General features: G+C 41.9%; 1 protein-coding gene across 1 annotated transcript in view; it reads right to left on the minus strand.

The window, feature by feature from the left end:
* The window catches only part of EFHC2 (EF-hand domain containing 2), a gene marked incomplete at both ends in the record, with an annotated part of 66,783 nt that overhangs the window by 16,155 nt on the left and 33,041 nt on the right, over nt 1-17,587 (minus strand). Inside the window, 3 exons of the mRNA XM_080360912.1 lie at nt 4,150-4,346; nt 12,266-12,408; nt 13,416-13,581. Of these exons, the coding sequence (XP_080217038.1) occupies nt 4,150-4,346; nt 12,266-12,408; nt 13,416-13,581 (506 nt within the window). The remainder of the gene's footprint in view (nt 1-4,149; nt 4,347-12,265; nt 12,409-13,415; nt 13,582-17,587) is intronic.

The following is a 17,587-nucleotide window of genomic DNA, read 5'->3' on the forward strand; positions in this document are numbered from 1 at the left end:
GGTGCATCTTGCTTAATTCTCAATTAATAACATTCACCATGTTAAAACTTTTCATCATTGGCTTTAATGAACTGTTGAACAGATATTCATATTAGCCTGAGTATGCTGTTTTACATACTCAGAATTAGCAGACTGAAAATTTGTTAGGAACCAATTGTTCCTATCATGTAAGAAGAATGCTTATTTCTGCAACTATAGGCCATTAAAATAAACTTAAATTTAGATAAACATAACTAGAGCACTTAAGCTTCCACCCCACATTCATATTGTTGTGTTTGAGCTCTACCAAAGATTTATTTGCTCCACTCATTTTTAAGATAAAACATCTATGTATTTAGTCATTAAATAGGGATTGAGTCCAAGCATGAATACACCCACTCATCTGCCACGCTCTACCTAACCTACAAAATGTAATAAACTGTCCAAAAATAGTTTTTTACCATTTCTTCCAGTAAGCAACATTGTTTTAACTAGCAATTATTTGAAATTTGTTGTGACTGATATTAAGGACCTAATCACGGCAAAGATTAGGCCTCACTCTCAGTTATGCTGAAGTCTGTCTACAGCATTGTATCCATTCAAAGAGATCTAGAAAAGGGTATTTAAAGTCCCTAAGACACTGCCAGAGCAGTATAGAGTGATCCAAGTTTACGAAATACCTCAGAGGTTGCAGGTAACATGCTCAGATTTAGAGAAAACAGTTGCTGCATGCATCAAAACTGCCCCAGGTTACAACTGTGGCATGCAATGCCATGCAAGTGTGGAGCAGCTGCACCAGTAATCAAAAAGTTTCAGAGACAGCAGCTTTCTCAGTCTCCTCCCTAGGCTGTTATTGTTTGAGCTGTAAGCACACAGCTTTGTTGAAAAAGCAAGAAGCAGAAATTGCAAACTGATGGGACAGAAGGAATCAATCAGCAGAGTATTTAAAGATGGACAAAGTGTTCTGTCTATTAAAAAATCTGCCTTCTCTACATTATCAAAGCAGTTATTTTTACATCTTTTTTCTAAACTACATATTGCAAACGCCTACATAGACATTGAGTATCCAGGCAGCATGGCAGTAACTCTTTACCCGCTTTCCCCCATTCTCATGCAATTGCTGACATGCTAGTAGTCACAAATCTAGTTTTGTTTGATTGTCTTGCTTAAGTTAGGGGTTATTATGTGGAATTTAATGGAAGTAAAACCAACCTCCATGTTTGTACTGCAGAAGAGTACAAAATTTGAACAATTGAGACTGTTTAAGAGACGATTAATTCATTTGCAAGGAGGCACAGTGATGCCTTCTTTGAAAGAGTCCTCCTCAAACCTGGATAATACCAGCAGGACTGTGCACAACACACATGCTCTGCTTTGCAAGCAAATTTACACATTCTAAATGCATCTTTTTTCCTCAAATCAGATAAGAAACTAAAAGTGTTGAAAAGTTTTGAGAATTAGATCCTTAAAGTTACTTTCAGCACAGGTAGCAATCAAAAATTACAATACTCAATATTTCTCCCCCCATAATTAAAAACAATACAATAAATACTATTTTGAAGCAGAAACATAAAACTTTCCAAATATCTCATGTGGTGTCAAACAAATGTTTCAATGATGGCAAAATCAATTCCCACCTGCACAATGATTACCAATTAAAATTTCAACTAAATAAACATATGCCTATAGAAATGTGGTCAAAATGCATTTTCCATCTGGATTTCTTTCACCAGTTTTCAGAAAAAAATACTGATGCATTCTACTGAAAGAAAACCTTTGTTTATTCGGAAGGAAATTTTATTTTCTAATTTTAGAAAAAACTGACAAATAGTAATCTTAAATTTGTTTCCCCTTCTTCAAACCATCTTCTGCTCTTCTCTAACAATTGCTGAAGTTCTTGTGATTTGAGTATGAAAACCCCTGATGCCCTGAGGCAAACAGCGTTTGTCCTTACTTCTGGAGCTCTATTCAAACGATGTGAATAAAGCATCTATCACTAGGAGAATAAACCTTTTTTTCTACTAGCTGTTTTAAAGTCATAGCTGTGCAAAGAACATTTCAAAATTCACTTTAAAGAAGTATTTTTAGTGTTGCTTCTTCCCATTTTGTAGATTTTATTTTGATAATATACAACCATTCAGTCTGGAAAACCAAAATCTCATCTCTTTGATCCAAGATAATCAATGCAAAAAAAGCAGTTCCAAAGAACACTTACAATCTAATGATGCACCCTGCATTTTGGAGAACAGCTTTGGTTTTGACTCTGCTCAGAGGAGAAACAGCCCAGCAGTAAGAAAACATAATGCATACAGCTTTGTATTTTACTGCTTAAAGCATTTAGCAGTCATAGCATTTCACATCAACACGAATTTTGCAGACCTTTCTCACTATTCCAGGGAAGGCAGGTGGTGCTAACTCCACGTTAATTTACAAAGAAATCACACCGCTCTGCTATTTCCATTTGAGTGAGAACAGCACGTGTGGCCCAAAGGCAGAGGCAGCATCAGGTTGCTTCTACCTCTGCCTCAGCAGCACAATGGCATCAAGACTCGCAGTCCTCAAGGCTGTGCCAGGCCTCCTGGCGTCTTGGGAGTCCTGCAGGTTCACTCACTTTGGTGAGCCAGCAGACAGAAAACAACTAAAACCTGCATTAAGAACCTCCTCCCTTGTCCAGCCACAAAAGATCTGGACAAAAGGGCAGACAACAGTATCTTGTAGTATCTTCTGGGTATTTTCTCTGGGGGTACTCTTAACAAGCCTTAGCAAAAGGATAGGTCTGGGAAAGGTCTGCCAAAGGCACAGTTCATGCTGCCACCTCACCATGAGCTATGAAGCATATGCATGACCCCAAAGTCCCCAGAGTACAGCCAAGTCCAAAGGCTGATGTTCAAGATCATCACACTGTGACAAAGCAACAATCCAGAAGCAGGATTGGGACGTAGAAATGCCTTGGCTTGTGGGCTGATGCTTTCTTAAGATCAGTCTCAGAATGACTGGGTCAGAGTTGCATATAACAGGAATTTCCAAGTATATCAGTGTCCATCTATTAAAATATTGCAGCACAAACTTGACCATAAACAACAACCAAAAAAAATGACATTTCTTACCAAACCAACATAAAATCCCACAAAACACTCTGCAACTTTCCTATGGTTCTCCATCCCTGTATTGTTCCTTTTTTGACCTCTGTGACAATTGCTATGGAACAGCGAATTACCTCCTATTGGATAAATGTCTGGCTTTGGCGAATGAGGGCTTCTTTATCAGCCATTTGTGTAATGACTGGTAGCATTAAGTACACATTAGAAGATGCACCCCAGCTCTCTATTTATTGTTGCTCTCCCCTCTGAAGACAATACCAAAAGACAGTGAAACTCAGTACAAATTGTAAGCTTGAATTACTGACTATGATATGAATTTCTAATATTACAAGAGAAACGTTTCAGCAGACAAATATGTATGAACCCCCAAAAATGAAATCAGGGAATAAAGCAGCCTCATCGGTAAGACTCTAAATTGGACGTGCCCCCATTTTGAGTACTGTGCACTGCTCCAGCCTCGACATCTCACAGTGGCCTTGCAAGAACAAACTAAAAAGAGCGAGACTCTTATCTGGATAGGATTGGGCTGAGGGGAAAAACGCGTGGGATTTACAAAATTATGAAAGTAGTGTATAAGGTAAATGAGGATCTTCACCAAGCCCCAGAACATAAGAAGTGGCACTGAAACTAGTGGGAGGTGGGTTTAAAACAGATAAAATATATTTCCTTCTTTTATCATATATTTTTTTGCAAAACAGGCAGTAAACTTTTCATCTTGCTGCCACAGAAAGCTGTGGAAGCAGACAGTATCTGTAGGTTCAACAAGGCTTGCATCAATTCAGGGACAAAAGGTCCACAAACAGCCTCAAGAATGAATAGGCAGGGCTACACCTTCTCACAACCCCTAATACAATAAGAGTGGATGCTGAGAAAGTAGAAGGGGAATGGACAGTAAAGAGTGAACCAGGCTTGCATGTGCTCCCTACGTAGCATCTCCTAAATCCATTGCTACACAGAGAGCACTGAGCTGTGAACTTTAGGTGAAGAAACTAGGCATAAATAATTCTGAAAAATAAATACATACGATACAGTACTTAAAGGTAATAAAAAATAACAAGAGCTGCTTCACCTCATTTGCATGCTTCTCCATATAGTTGAATGTGTACTCATCAGCACCCACCAAAAGAAAGTTGTGACCATGGAAACAAACTTCAGCTCCAACAAACAGATCCTGAGCCTTGAAGTATTCAGATGGCTCACTCTTAAGGAGCTCCTGCCCAGGCTTCTTAATGCGACCTCTTTCCAAGAACTTCCCACCAAGTATCCCTATGGGAAAAGAATTGTAAATAATTAATTGTGGCTTTACTTGGGGGGAAAAAAAACCAAAAACCTGATGAAAGAAAACCCAAAAAGCAGCCCGAACCAGCTGGTTTGTATTTAAACATCAGTTTTCATCCTTGAGTTTCTTGTTTCATAATAGAGTCTTCCCTTCCCCCTCATTGCTAACAGAGAACTGTCTCTGGCAGTGTCCACAGCAACAGTTACATTGTGCATATTGTGTGACATGTCTCATTTGAATGCCTGCCAAACACCTTCCCTTTTTTTCTTTTCTTTAAAATGGGACAGAAATGTACCTCTTCAAATAGTTCCCACAACCCTGTCGCCAGCCTTGAGACTAACCCTTAAGAAACATTAAGATGCAAAATGTAAGATGCAGGCAATTATCCTTGAACTGTTAAAGCAAAAAAAAAGAAAAGAAAAAAATCACAACTTACAATAGCACAGTTCTACAAAGATCATGAATTCTAGTGCACTATAAATCTAATTTGTTTTTAAGGGCTTTTGAATGTTTAAAAAAAAAAAACAAAACAAAACACACACACACCACAGAAGTGACTGACACTGTCTTCCAAATACTGTTCTGCCAATGCAATTTAATTGCAATCTGTTATTTCCTTTGTGAGCTGGGTATGTCACATTATTTCTTTTCACATTATAATGATTTTATTCATGCCACTGGAAAGTGCGTGCAGTGCTCAAGGGTATGTGAGATATTAAAAGGAACATTTTGCTTTACAGTAGTATCTTCTGGTGCACCAGAAGTTTGCCTTCCATATACCAAGCTTTCTAGAAAACATTCTGTCACGTGTTCGGTTTCATCAGGATATGTGCCCTACAACAGTTCTGGAGTGCCTGGGGTTCGTTTCCTGTTTATATTTGAGCTTCCAAGCCAAAAGTCAAAAAGTATACTTTAGTAACATTTAATTATGTCTTATACATTAGGTAGAGAAGCAAGTCAAATAAAAGGTTGAAGAACAGTGTAGTAAATGTTCTTTATAGTCAAAATTATAAATGAATGTGAAACCCAAACTACTTATTAAACCAGAATTTGGATCAGATGTCTGTCTTAATTGCTTTACTAGCACCATAAAAGCAAAACACAAAAACCACACTATGGTAATGGACAGGTCTAGCTTGAATAAAAAAAATATTCAAATCACTAACTTTAATCTTAACACATTCTTTTTCACTTAGCTATTAAAACAAATATGAAATTTTAGGTTATATAATCCTGGCAACTATTTGTAATATTTAAACAGAATGGGTCACTGTAAGATTGGAATTTCACTCCTCTCTCTGCATTTCCCTGCAATTGGGCACTTAGATTGGAAATTTACCTTAATACTTTTGTCCCATAATTGTTTTTAAATGTTACAAGCTAGCACATTTCACGTGGCATAAAGAAAAACAACAAAAAATGTCTCATTAGTTCAGAGATTTTATACTGAAACCTGATGAGATATTTTGATGGAAATCTACAAGAGCCAGGCTCAAAGCACAAAATAAACAACACAACCAAAGACCCTCTTCCATTAAGATCAGATCAGACTTTGCAGGTGTTTGTACAGCTGTTGGCTTGGTCTTACACTGAGTAAAAAGGGAGTTGTGATCTCCTACATGGGGAGCCAAAGTTCTCATTCTTTGACCCCCGTCTCAACAAGGGCTTCGAGATGTCCAGCTCTGTGCATTTATAGTGTTTAATAGTGTTACTAATTTTCCTTTTTGACTAACCTGATCTCCTTCTACAACAAGGTGACCCACTTAGCGGGTGAGAGAAAGGCTGTGGATGTTGTCTACCTAGACTTCAGTAAAGCCTTTGATACTGTTTCCCAAAGCATTCTCCTGGAGAAATAGGCTGCTCATGGCCTGAACTGTTGTATGCTTCTCTGTTTAATAAACTGGATGGATGGATAGGCATGAAGAGTTGTGGTGAATGGAGTCAAATCCAGTTGGCAGCTGGTCATGAGTGGTGTTCCCCAGGGCTCAATATTGGGGCCAGTTCAGTTTACTCTCTTTATCAATGATCTGGATGAGGGGATTGAGTACACCCTCAGTAAGTTTGCAGATGACACGAAGCTTGGTGGGAGTGTTGATGTGCTGGAGGGTAGGAAGGCCATACAGAGGGATCTGGACCAGATGGATCTCTGGGCTGAGGCCAATTGTATGAGATTCAACAAGGCCAAGTGCCAGGTTCTGCACTTGGGTCACAATAACCCCAGGCAGCGCTACAGGCTCGGGGAAGAGTGGCTGGGAAGATGCCCAAAGAAAAGGACTTGGTGGTGTTGATTGACAGCAGGCTGAACATGAGTCAGCAGTGTGCCAGGTACCCAAAAAGGTCAACAGCATCCTGGCTTGTATCAGGAATAGTGTGGCCAGCAGGATTATAGAAGTGACTGTGCCACTGTACTCCGCACTGGTGAGGCCCCACCTTGAATCCTGTGTTCAGTTTTGGGCCCCTCACCATAAGAAGGACATTGAGGTATTAGAGAGAGTTCAGAGGAGCGTGACGAGGCTGGTGAGGGGTGTGGAGCACAAGTCTGATGAGGAGCAGCTGGGGGAACTGGGGCTGCTCAGCTTGGAGAAAAGGAGGCTGAGGGGAGACCTTCTTGCTCTCTACAACTACCTGAAAGGAGGTTGTAGCATGGAGGGTGTTGGTCTCTTCTCCCAAGTAGCAAGTGATAGGACAAGAGGAAATGGCCTCAAGTTGCACCAGGGGAGGTGTAGATCTAACGTTAGGAAAAAATTCTTCACAGAAAGGGTTGTCAGGCATTGGCACAGGCTGCCCAGGGAAGTGGTTCAGTCACCATCCCTGGAGGGGTTTAAAAGACGTAGATGAGGTTCTTAGGGACATGGTTTAGTGGTGGACTTCGCAGTGTTAGGTTAATGGTTGGAATCGATAATCTTAAAGGTCCTTTGTAACCTAAATGATTCTATGATAACAGTGTGAAGTACTTCTCTGCAACCTTCAGGTTGCTGGATTACAAAATGTAACAGCAACTTTATTACTTCCATCTTAGGACTGAGGTTTGGAACATTTTAACTTGCCCATTTGTATCAATTCATGCAAATAAAAAGGCAAAAATAGCCCTTTAAACCTGCACACAAAAGGGATGGTCATGTCGTCATTTTGGGAGCCATTTACTGTTTTAACTCATCCCCTTTCTAAGATGCGCTCAACCTTACTCTTCTCACACTCCATCTCCTTCAACACTTTTTCTTCTCACACACAAATGCTCTTTTGACTCCCATTTTGCATGCCTTGCTTCTTTTTCCTAGCCACTCCTATCTGACCTCTACAAAGCTTTATTCTTAACCTCAAAGAAACCCATTCAGTTTTCCTTCAGACATGACTAAAATCACAGAATAACAGAATGTTAGGGATTGGAAGGGACCTCCAATCCCCCCGCCAGAGCAGGAACACCTAGATGAGGTTACACAGGAAGGCATCCAAGTAGGTTTTGAATGTGTCCAGAGAAGGAGACTCCACAAACTCCCTGAGCAGCCGGCTCCAGTGTTCTGTCACCCTCACTGAAAAGAAGTTTCTTCTCCTATTTAAGTGGAACCTCCTATGTTCCAGTTTGCACCCATTACCCCTTGTCCTATCATTGGTTGTCACTGAGAAGAGCCTGGCTTCATCCTCGTGACACTCACCCTTTACATATTTGTAAACATTAATGACGTCACCCCTCAGTCTCCTCCAAGCTAAAGAGCCCCAGCTCCCTCAGCCTTTCCTCATAAGGGAGATGCTCCACTCCCTTAATCATCTTCATGGCTCTGCACTGGATTCTCTCCAGCAGTTCCCTGCCCCTCTTGAACTGAGGGGCCCAGAACTGGACACAATATTCCAGATGTGGTCTCACCAGGGCAGAGTAAATGGGAAGGAGAACCTCTCTCGACCTGCTAACCACTCCCCTTCTAATCCACCCCAGGATGCCATTGGCCTTCTTGGCCACATGGACACAGTGCTGGCTCATGGTCATCCTGCTGTCCACCAGGACCCCCAGGTCCCTTTACCCTACACTGCTCTCCAACAGGTCAGTCTCCAACTTATAGTGGAACCTGGGGTTGTTCCTGCCCAGATGCAAGACTCTACACTTTCCCTTGTTATATTTCATTAAATTTCTCCCCGCCCAACTCTCCAGCCTGTCCAGGTCTCGCGGGATGGCAGCACAGCCTTCTGGCGTGTCAGCCACTCCTCCCAGCTTGGTACCATCAGCAAACTTGATGATAGTACACTCTAGTCTCTCATCGAAGTCATTGATGAATATATTGAATAATACTGGTCCCAGTACTGACCCCTGAGGCACTCCACTAGATACAGGCCTCCAACTGGACTCTGCTTCACTGAACACGAGTCTCTGGCTTCTTCCCTTCAGCCAGTTCACAGTCCACCTCACTACCCGATCGTCCAGACCACACTTCCTCAGTTTAGCAGCAAGGATGCTGTGGGAGACTGTGTCAAATGCTTTACTGAAGTCAAGGTAGACCACATCCACTGCTCTGCCATCATCTATCCACCTGGTTATGTCTTCATAAAGGGCTATGAGGTTGGTTAAGCATGACTTCTTGGTGAAGCCATGCTGACTGCCCCTAATGACCCTCTTATCCTAGATAGGCCTTGAGATGGCACCAAGGATAAGTTGTTCCATCACTTTTCCAGGGACGGAGGTGAGGCTGACCGGTCTATAGTTACCCGAGTCCTCCTTCTTGCCCTTTTTGAATACTGGAGTGACATTTGCTTTTCTCCAGTCCTCAGCCACCTCTCCCGTTCCCCATGACTTAGCAAAGATGATGGAGAGTAGCCTAGCAAAGACTTCAGCCAGCTCCCTCAGCACCCACGGGTGCATCCCATCAGAATCTATGGATTTATGTATGTCTGGATTGCTTAACTAGTCCTTAATCCAGTCCTTATCAACAAAGGCAAACTCCTCCATTGTCCTGACTTCCTCTGGGGCCTCGGGGCAGGATGAGGAAGAGATAGAGAGAGAGAAGAGAGGGGGAGAAGCAACAAAAGAAAGTTGGAAACAAAGAAAATTCTACAGTCTCAGGCCTCTTCTCAACTACTGCTCTACCTCCCCCCGAGCCCTACTTCATATCCTGCCTCTTCAAAGCTGTTCTCACTAAACTCGCTAATGGCTAGTTCTCAGCCACATCCTTCCACTTAATCTTTCTACCACCTCTGAAAGTCAGCTACTCCACCCACTTCAACATCCTAAGCAAGTTAAAAACCCATTTCCTTGCCTTTCATATGCATCTTAAAGCATTTCTTACTGTTTGTATGCAAACTTGCCCATTTATTTATTATTAATGTTCAACGGGCCCCCAGCATATATTCTTGTTCCAAAACAACAAGAAGCCAGAAAGCAATCTCTGGTCTGGCACCCATGCTGGCAAGAGCCTGATCGACAGACTACATCCACACTGCACGGTGTGTGGCCCTGGCTCTGCTCTGTGTGCTGTGTGACAAACCTGGGGTCTTCAAACGCAGCTACTCTTTGTGTCTTCAAACTGTTTGAAGACATGTAAGGGCCATGCTGCAGTCCAACAGAGTGGTGTTTTATAGCATAAAACTGAGGGTATGTATTGCAGCTGAGTGTGGCAGAAGGGATTTTGAAGTGTGCAAAACCTCCTGGGATACTGACAGATGACTGATAAGGGTGGAGCAAGCCAAACCTGGTGCAGCCTTGTCCTTACTGCCTTGCAGGAGGCTTTCATGGAGTTAAGAATCCTCCAGGAGGAGCCTCAGGCTCTCTGGGACCTTGTCTAGTTGGAATGGTGCAAGGGAGAACCAGGAGTGACCAAGCAGACAATACAGATTATGAGGGTCCAAGATTCAAACTGTTCTCTGGACTTCTTTAGTTTAACGGTGCAGCTGTGCCCTTAGCATCCTTTGTGCCTCCAGACATAAAGAACACTATTCAAACATGTCACTCACCAGTGCACGACTAAGCTGCTCTTGAACCTCACAGCAGCATTGTATAATAAATATAAACATACATGTATATATCTTTATCTGTAATAAAAGAAGTCGCATAAATTACACACCACTGGATGGCAGGAAACCAGTAAGATAATGCTGAAAGGAAACTGTTGCCATAAACAGTGTTAAATCCTGACGTTGCAGTACAGCAGGACTAACTGGGAATGCTTGCTGAAACTTAGGCAGGTACTCTACACATTCTCAAAATATTTCTCAGAGAATTGCTTGTATTTTAATTGGGGGTGAGGTCACTACTTATGCATTCATAGCATAGTTGGGTATGACCACAAATGTCATTAGAAGTTCTTTGCATTGAAAAGGCTCAGGCTTTCCCAAAAGCCTACTCATGTGCATGGCACTTAAAATGCCTTAGTAGCACCACTGGCACAGAAAGAGTTCTCTAGAAATACAGGCTATAGATATTCACCACTCCTTCATTTTTTATGGACATGAAGTTCATCATAGCCCTGACAATTATTAACATCGGAAATAATTTTCCGTAAAGGCTTAACGTAGGGTCACAAGAATACTTAGCCTTTAACTGTAAGCTGAATGACTGGACCTCAGAAAGTTAACTGCTGGCACCAGAACCTGCAGCAAAGGGGAGTGACCAGCTCTCCCTAGAACAGTCTTTGCTCTGGACAGAGAGCTGGGAGCACCATATACTTTAGTAGTGAGCACAGTGAGCCGGTCAAGTATATCTGGAATAACATACTATAGTGCCCTGTGCCAAGAAGGTCATATACGGCAATTCAAGCAGTATGAAAAGAGTTAGTCATGATGTTCCACGAGAACCTAACATGGTAACGAAGGAAACCTTCTATTACCCTTTTTCCCTTGTCTTTGAGAGAATGTGATTTCCTGACTTTTTTGCTCTGTGGTTTTATCAGAGGCTGACAGCAGCTTTTAAGAGTCAGTCCTTCAAACACACATGTTGAGAGGTGTCCGAGCAGTTCTGTATGTTAACTGCTCTGAAACTGTTGCTGCAGGTGTTCTGTGGACTTCACAAAAATACCCTAATCTCTCCAACAGGTTCATGCTTCCCTGTCTCTCAGAATAACTTCAAACATCCTTCCCAGCACTATATCCTTCCATCCATGTGCAAGACACTCCACAGAAATAAAAAGATGCTGAAAATCACAGAGCCTTTCATATCCCCAGCTGGAGGCAGCCCACAATGGACAACAGTCATCAAAAGAATTTAACCATGACAACATCAGGTGATCCATCTCCAGCAACAGGATAAACACGATCAAGCAACTGAGAAGTAACAAAGCATTTGTCACTTAAACACTGGTCATCTGGCTCTTGAAGTTCACTTCAGTATTATACACATACACACACACACATACAGATAATAGCATGGGACAATCTTCATGCTTTATATGCTCAATGCTACATGATTAATTATATATTATGTTAAAAAATATCACAGCTGTTTTGCTTTCATGAGCTGTTTCTATACAATGGATGCTATATAGATATGATAACACCATAACACAATCTTGCAAAACAAAGGATTTACTCTTTCATTCTTGATGTCTAACATTTCCTGTTTCTATTTATCATCAGTTATAATTTAATTTCTGTATGTTATTCACAACAAAAGCAAATGTTTAAAGGCCAAATTTGCAAATTAAAATGCAAATAAAGTTCTAAGGCATTAAAGTTCCAGCTCCCAAAGGATATTGAGAAGTACTGTCATACTATGAACAGTGTTATTCTGAGTGATGAAGATTATAAATTACTATGACATAGACCTATGCAAGACAATGCAGTAGACCTGCTGATGTAATTCTCATTGCATTTAAAAATCCATATCCCTGCTTCTGCTAGTGATGAGTCTGGCCACAGTGTTTACTATAAACTCCAATCAAACGAGCAGGGCAACTGGGATTGATTATAAGACATTACTACATCTTACCTGTGTTTCGCTGTGTATGTTCAAAAACTGAAATGGTGTCATCGCTTAGGAAGTAGCAAATAAGGAATTTCCGATCCTTGTCAATAGGACTATCTGTGACGAGTTTTGCAAGAAAGCGCAGGATGTTACTTTCCAGGCCATATCTAAAAAGCAAAAGAAGAGATAAGAAATCAAAAATGGAGTATGAGAAAATTTTTCATCACTAAGAGATGCACCCTTCTGAGTTTTGTAACACACCTTAGTTATTCCCACATCAAGAAGGGAAATGGCATAAGATTCCCTGCTTTGTCAAAAACCATTTTCAGCTTAAATTAATGAAACCAGATAGAGTCAGCCAGACAGAAAGGAGTGATTTTCAGAGGAAAATTACTTCTCTGCCACAGGTCTGGAATGAATTTGTATTCAAATTCAGTTGCAAGTCAAGCTCTAAGTTTCTTTCCAGAAAATTTATAAAGGAAGAATACATTTAGGTACACATATTTTCAAATCAAATTCTGAATAGCAATACATACTAGGATTATCTCCACAAAATCAGGCCCACCAAATGATCTTACTGGTTGGATATTTGTTGAGTGATTGTGTTTTAAATTATTTACAGTACTGCCATATGCACTACCAATATATTCCAAGCCTTTTTCTTCTTTTATGGAGGTTCTACAGGTGAATCTCTAGTATGTGACTTTGCTTTCCACTTAGGCTTCAAAAACTATTGCCTGAGAAACCATTTCATAACAGAAAGTAAAGGATTAATGCTTTAATATTGCTATAGTAAACTGCATGAAATTCAGCAGACAAAATAAGTAAATTCCAGAAAGTCAAACAGAAAAACAAATCAGTGTTGGACTGCTGAAGCATACAAAAACCCAGACTAATTCCTGGACTAGAACCTCCATCGGACTCCCACTGAAGACAGCAAAAGGGAAGGAGGTGGGGGATAGGAGGCTCAGAATATTTGCCTTCTCAAAAGAGAAATTTTGCTGAGTTCAGAGAAAACTGGAGTACTGTATCATTAAAAAAGTCCTCATGCACCTATCCCTTAAAAGTCTGATGAGTCATTATTTTGCTAAAAAAATGACATCCGTACTTAACATTTACCTCCTTCACAAAAAGACAGAATTAAAACTGTTGGAAGTATTTTTCACTGAAATACCTGTCTTTCTCCATTAATTTCTTGAAATCTTTTTTGGGAGGCTTAAGCAGCAGACCCATGCAGGAGCACAGAGAATCCTCTTCAGAACCAAATCCATTATAAGGAGGAAATGTTTTTTCTGGCTTTGGAGGTGGTGGAGCCTTATATGGAATTGGGGTAAAATCCTCTACAAGAAAGACAGCAAGATCTGTTTATTACTGTTCCGATTAAGCCTTTTTACTATGGATTTTAACTTCCAATATGAATACTTATTAGCCTATTTCTGTAGCAGATAGCTGATCAAAGTCAAACCAGGATCCCTCCTACTGTTACAGGGTAGAAAAAGATTCTACAGAAGCCACCATAAAATTACTGTTTCTTCAAAGGTTTCAGGATTTCATCTATAATCTTAAAATGCTTGACAAATATCATTAAGATACACAGGCAAAAGGACAGATAAATATTGTTTAAAAAAGGGATAAAATAATAAATTAATAATTCTAAATTAATTTTTCAGTTTTATCCTTTGAGACAACATGATAGAGTAAATACTTGGCTTATGAGTTTCCTGCTCTCTGCTTTTTGCCAGAGGAAAATAAATACATAAAATTTTATTCATTATTAAAGCATACATATATGAGAAGAATTTGGTACATTGAAGCTTCAGTCCACATCTCTCTTTATCCAGAGTTTTGGAACCTTTGTTTTTACTCATTTTCCCCAGTGTCAAGTCTTTCCTCGCAGTGATCAATGGTCTTGACTATCCCAGATACACAGCAGGAGTTCTCCTGACCCAGCAGAGACTTGTCTGGTCAGGAACCTGCACTCACTCCCCATAGGGGTTACTTCCAAAAGCCCTGCTGCCCTATGGTCACTCCTAACTCCTCTTCTGGTGAAAATCTTGCTGTATCATTTGGCCCCTTGTTGCTTCCCTGTACTGCCCTTTTGCTGCAACACAGCTCCCAGCTGCCAGTGGGGTTCATGAAAAATTTCAACTGCGTAATACAATCTGCTGGTTAAATAAGGTTATTGGAAAATGGAAAAGGTGAAAGGAATAAAGTAATTTGTACACAGGAGAAAACAAATGGGCAGACCTAAGGAAAACGAAGACATAAATCGTAGAAACTCAGGATAATTCAGGTTGGATGGTACCTCGGGAGGTCTCTAGGGTGGTCTCCTGCCCAGGACAGGATCAGCCACAGGCCAGACCAGGCTGCTCAGAGCTGTGTCCACTTGGGGCTTGACACTTCCCAAGACGAAGCCTGTACAGCCCTGGCAGTCTGCTCCAGGGAGGAAAGATTTTCCTCATATCCGACTCTGAGCCTCTTGTTTCCGCTCACGCATGTTGTCTTGTGCCCTCCCACCTGTGAAGAGCCAGGCTGCCTGGTCTCAGCAACCTCCCCACGGGTGGGTGCAGGCGGCTGCTCAGTTCCCTGCCCAGGCTGAGCATCCCTGCTCCCTGGGCACTCCTCAGCACTGAGTGTGCTGGGGCCTCCCCTGAACTTGCCCTGGTTGGTCAATGTCTTTCCTGTCCTGGCAGACCCAAAAGGGGACACAGCACCTCGATGAAGTCTCACAAGCACTGAGCAGCAGGGGATAGTCACTTCCCTCAATTTTGGGGCAGCCAAGGCTGCAGCTGTAGCCCCATCCCAGCTCCAGAACCCACAGAGTCCTTCCCGCACCAACACAGGTGCAATGAGAAGGTCAGAGATAACTGCGGTCCCACTCGTTACGGCACCGTCTGCATAGTGGTCACCACTTCCACACTCGGGTGGGCTGGAGGTGCTCCCCTGAAGAACAGAGAGAGCTGGCTGGGCTGGTAACTGAAAAAAACATGAAGCAAACTGGAAGAAGATGGATCACAAACTACAGGCCAGGGGGCAAGGCGTGTTATAAGTGACCAACATATAAAAGTGGACCCCATGAAATAAAGCATTTTTCTTTAAAGTTAACTTTTCTACTCAGAACTGAAGAGAGATGAATAATCTAAACTTGTAGCATGAGTTTTCATGCAAACAGAGAAGGACAAAACTGCTGTCGTTTTGAATAATTTCTGGATTGGTTTGTGACTAAAATGTTTCACATATGGCTATATCCAAAGATCAAAGAAACACACTATCTCAAAGTCTGACTTGCCTAACAGTAGTACGAAGTAGAAAAATACAGAAAGCATTCAGACATCAGAGTTTTTCTTTAACCTGAAAACACAATAAGATTATGTTTGGCCTTTATCTCTTAGAACATGGTCTGACTTGAAAAGCTGATCACAGAATCAAAGAACTGAAGAATCATACAATCATTGTGGTTGGCAGAGACCCTCAAGACTGAGTCCAAGCATAACCTAACTCTGGCACTAAACCATGTCCCTAAGAACCTCATCTACACATCTTCTAAACACTTCCAAGGATGGTGATTCCACCACTTCCCTGGGCAGCCTATTCCAATGCCTGAAGAAATTTTTCCTAATATCCAATCTGAACCTTCCCTGGTGCAACTTGAGACCATTTTCTCTTGTCCTATCACTTGCTACTCAGGAGAACAAAGCAACACCCTTCATGCTACAACCTCATTTCAGGTAGTTGTAGAGAGCGAGAAGCTCTCCCCTCACAACCCCCTTTTCTTTAGGCTAAATCAAGAGAGGGTTTTGCAAAACCATGCCAACATTTTCCTCCATAGTAAGTACATGTGCTCTTTCTGTGATTCAGAAGTAAAAAAGCCAAGCCCATATGCAAAATAAAGACCATTCAGAAACTTTCAAAGCCATCTGCACTGTGACATAGTAAGTGTATAAGCAGACACGCACAAAACCACTATTTTCTAAATACCGTTTGTGACAAAACCGCCCCTCGGGACATTCGCGGTGTGCCCCGTTATGTAACTTCTACACGCCGCTCTTGTGACACACACGGAGCGCGCCAATCGACGTTCAGCGAGGCAGAGAGCAGGCCCCGATACCCACAGGTGCGGAGCGGGCGTGTGCCAAGCGCCGCGCACGGACGGGCAGACGGAGCGGCCCGTGTCCCCACGCGGGTTTCCCGCGGCCGCGGGGGAGGGAAGCGGGAGCAGCACGAGGGGCGGCAGGCGCGCGCCGGCGGCTCCCGCGCTCCCACAGCGCCACCTCGTGCCCGCGCCCCCACCGCAACGCGGGCTCTGCTCATTGGGGTCTCGGTGCTGCTTACAAACCTTGACTATTTAAGTATGCACTGTGTTAATCTGCACTAGCATTTTCTCCCTCAAAGGCCGGAGGTTTGTGACAATGTATTTTTGGCATAAACAAATGCCTTCTCTTTGCGCGGCTGCAAATAACACCCTTCCTGCCAAAACGTGTTCGGGAAGCCGGGACATCCAGTTGAACTGATAAACTTGCAGGACAAGCTAATGTGTTTACATGCAGGTCACAGTGTATGCACTGTAACACTCACTCATAAGGCATTGATTAAGAAATGCTAAAACATTTCCCTGTGTATGTCCTTTAGCCCATATGGATGAAAATCAGATTTATAAACTAAAAGGGAACTACAAATTAAGAGGAATATCGTGTTATTCCTCTTATCCCATTATCCCTGTTATCCCATTATCGCCCCAGAGAGTATATTAAATCCCTCATAACCCAAACTTGGAGTAAACAACATCCACAGAGAAGTTCAGTGCTTTGGTTCCCGTCCTTTCCCTGGTACAAAATGACCTTGCTTCACTCAGATTCACTAACAAGAACACCGCAAACATCCTGCCTTGTGCCACCTAGAGTTTCCAGGATTTTAAAGGATTATGTATTTAGAGTCTCTCCTGTGAATGAGGAAATTCTGAAAGAAATTGCCATGGAGAAATGCAGTTCACCAAACTAGATACAAGCTCATTTCTGCAACTTTTGAAGAGCCAGCTAGGTGCAGTATACAGCCATACCAGAGCCTCATTTCATCTTTGCTGTGCCACACACCATTAGGGTGGAATCAGACAGCAACTTGCACTTAGATATAAAATGCACTCCTCTCAAGGCTATGACTGTTTCTTAAGAAAATTACCTCTGTCCACTCTGGAAAAGGAATCAATGCTCTCTTCTTCCAGGCTGTACCATTTTCAGTGTGAATTTACAGTAGGTGGAGGGTAAATTGAAAGTCTGGGATTACAAATTTCTATTTCCAGAAATAATTGCACAGATATTTCCCCCAGGGACAGTTTCACCCCTTGTTAAT

This window comes from Nesoenas mayeri (assembly GCF_963082525.1).
Source record: "Nesoenas mayeri genome assembly, chromosome: 1".
Classification (NCBI taxonomy): domain Eukaryota; kingdom Metazoa; phylum Chordata; class Aves; order Columbiformes; family Columbidae; genus Nesoenas; species Nesoenas mayeri.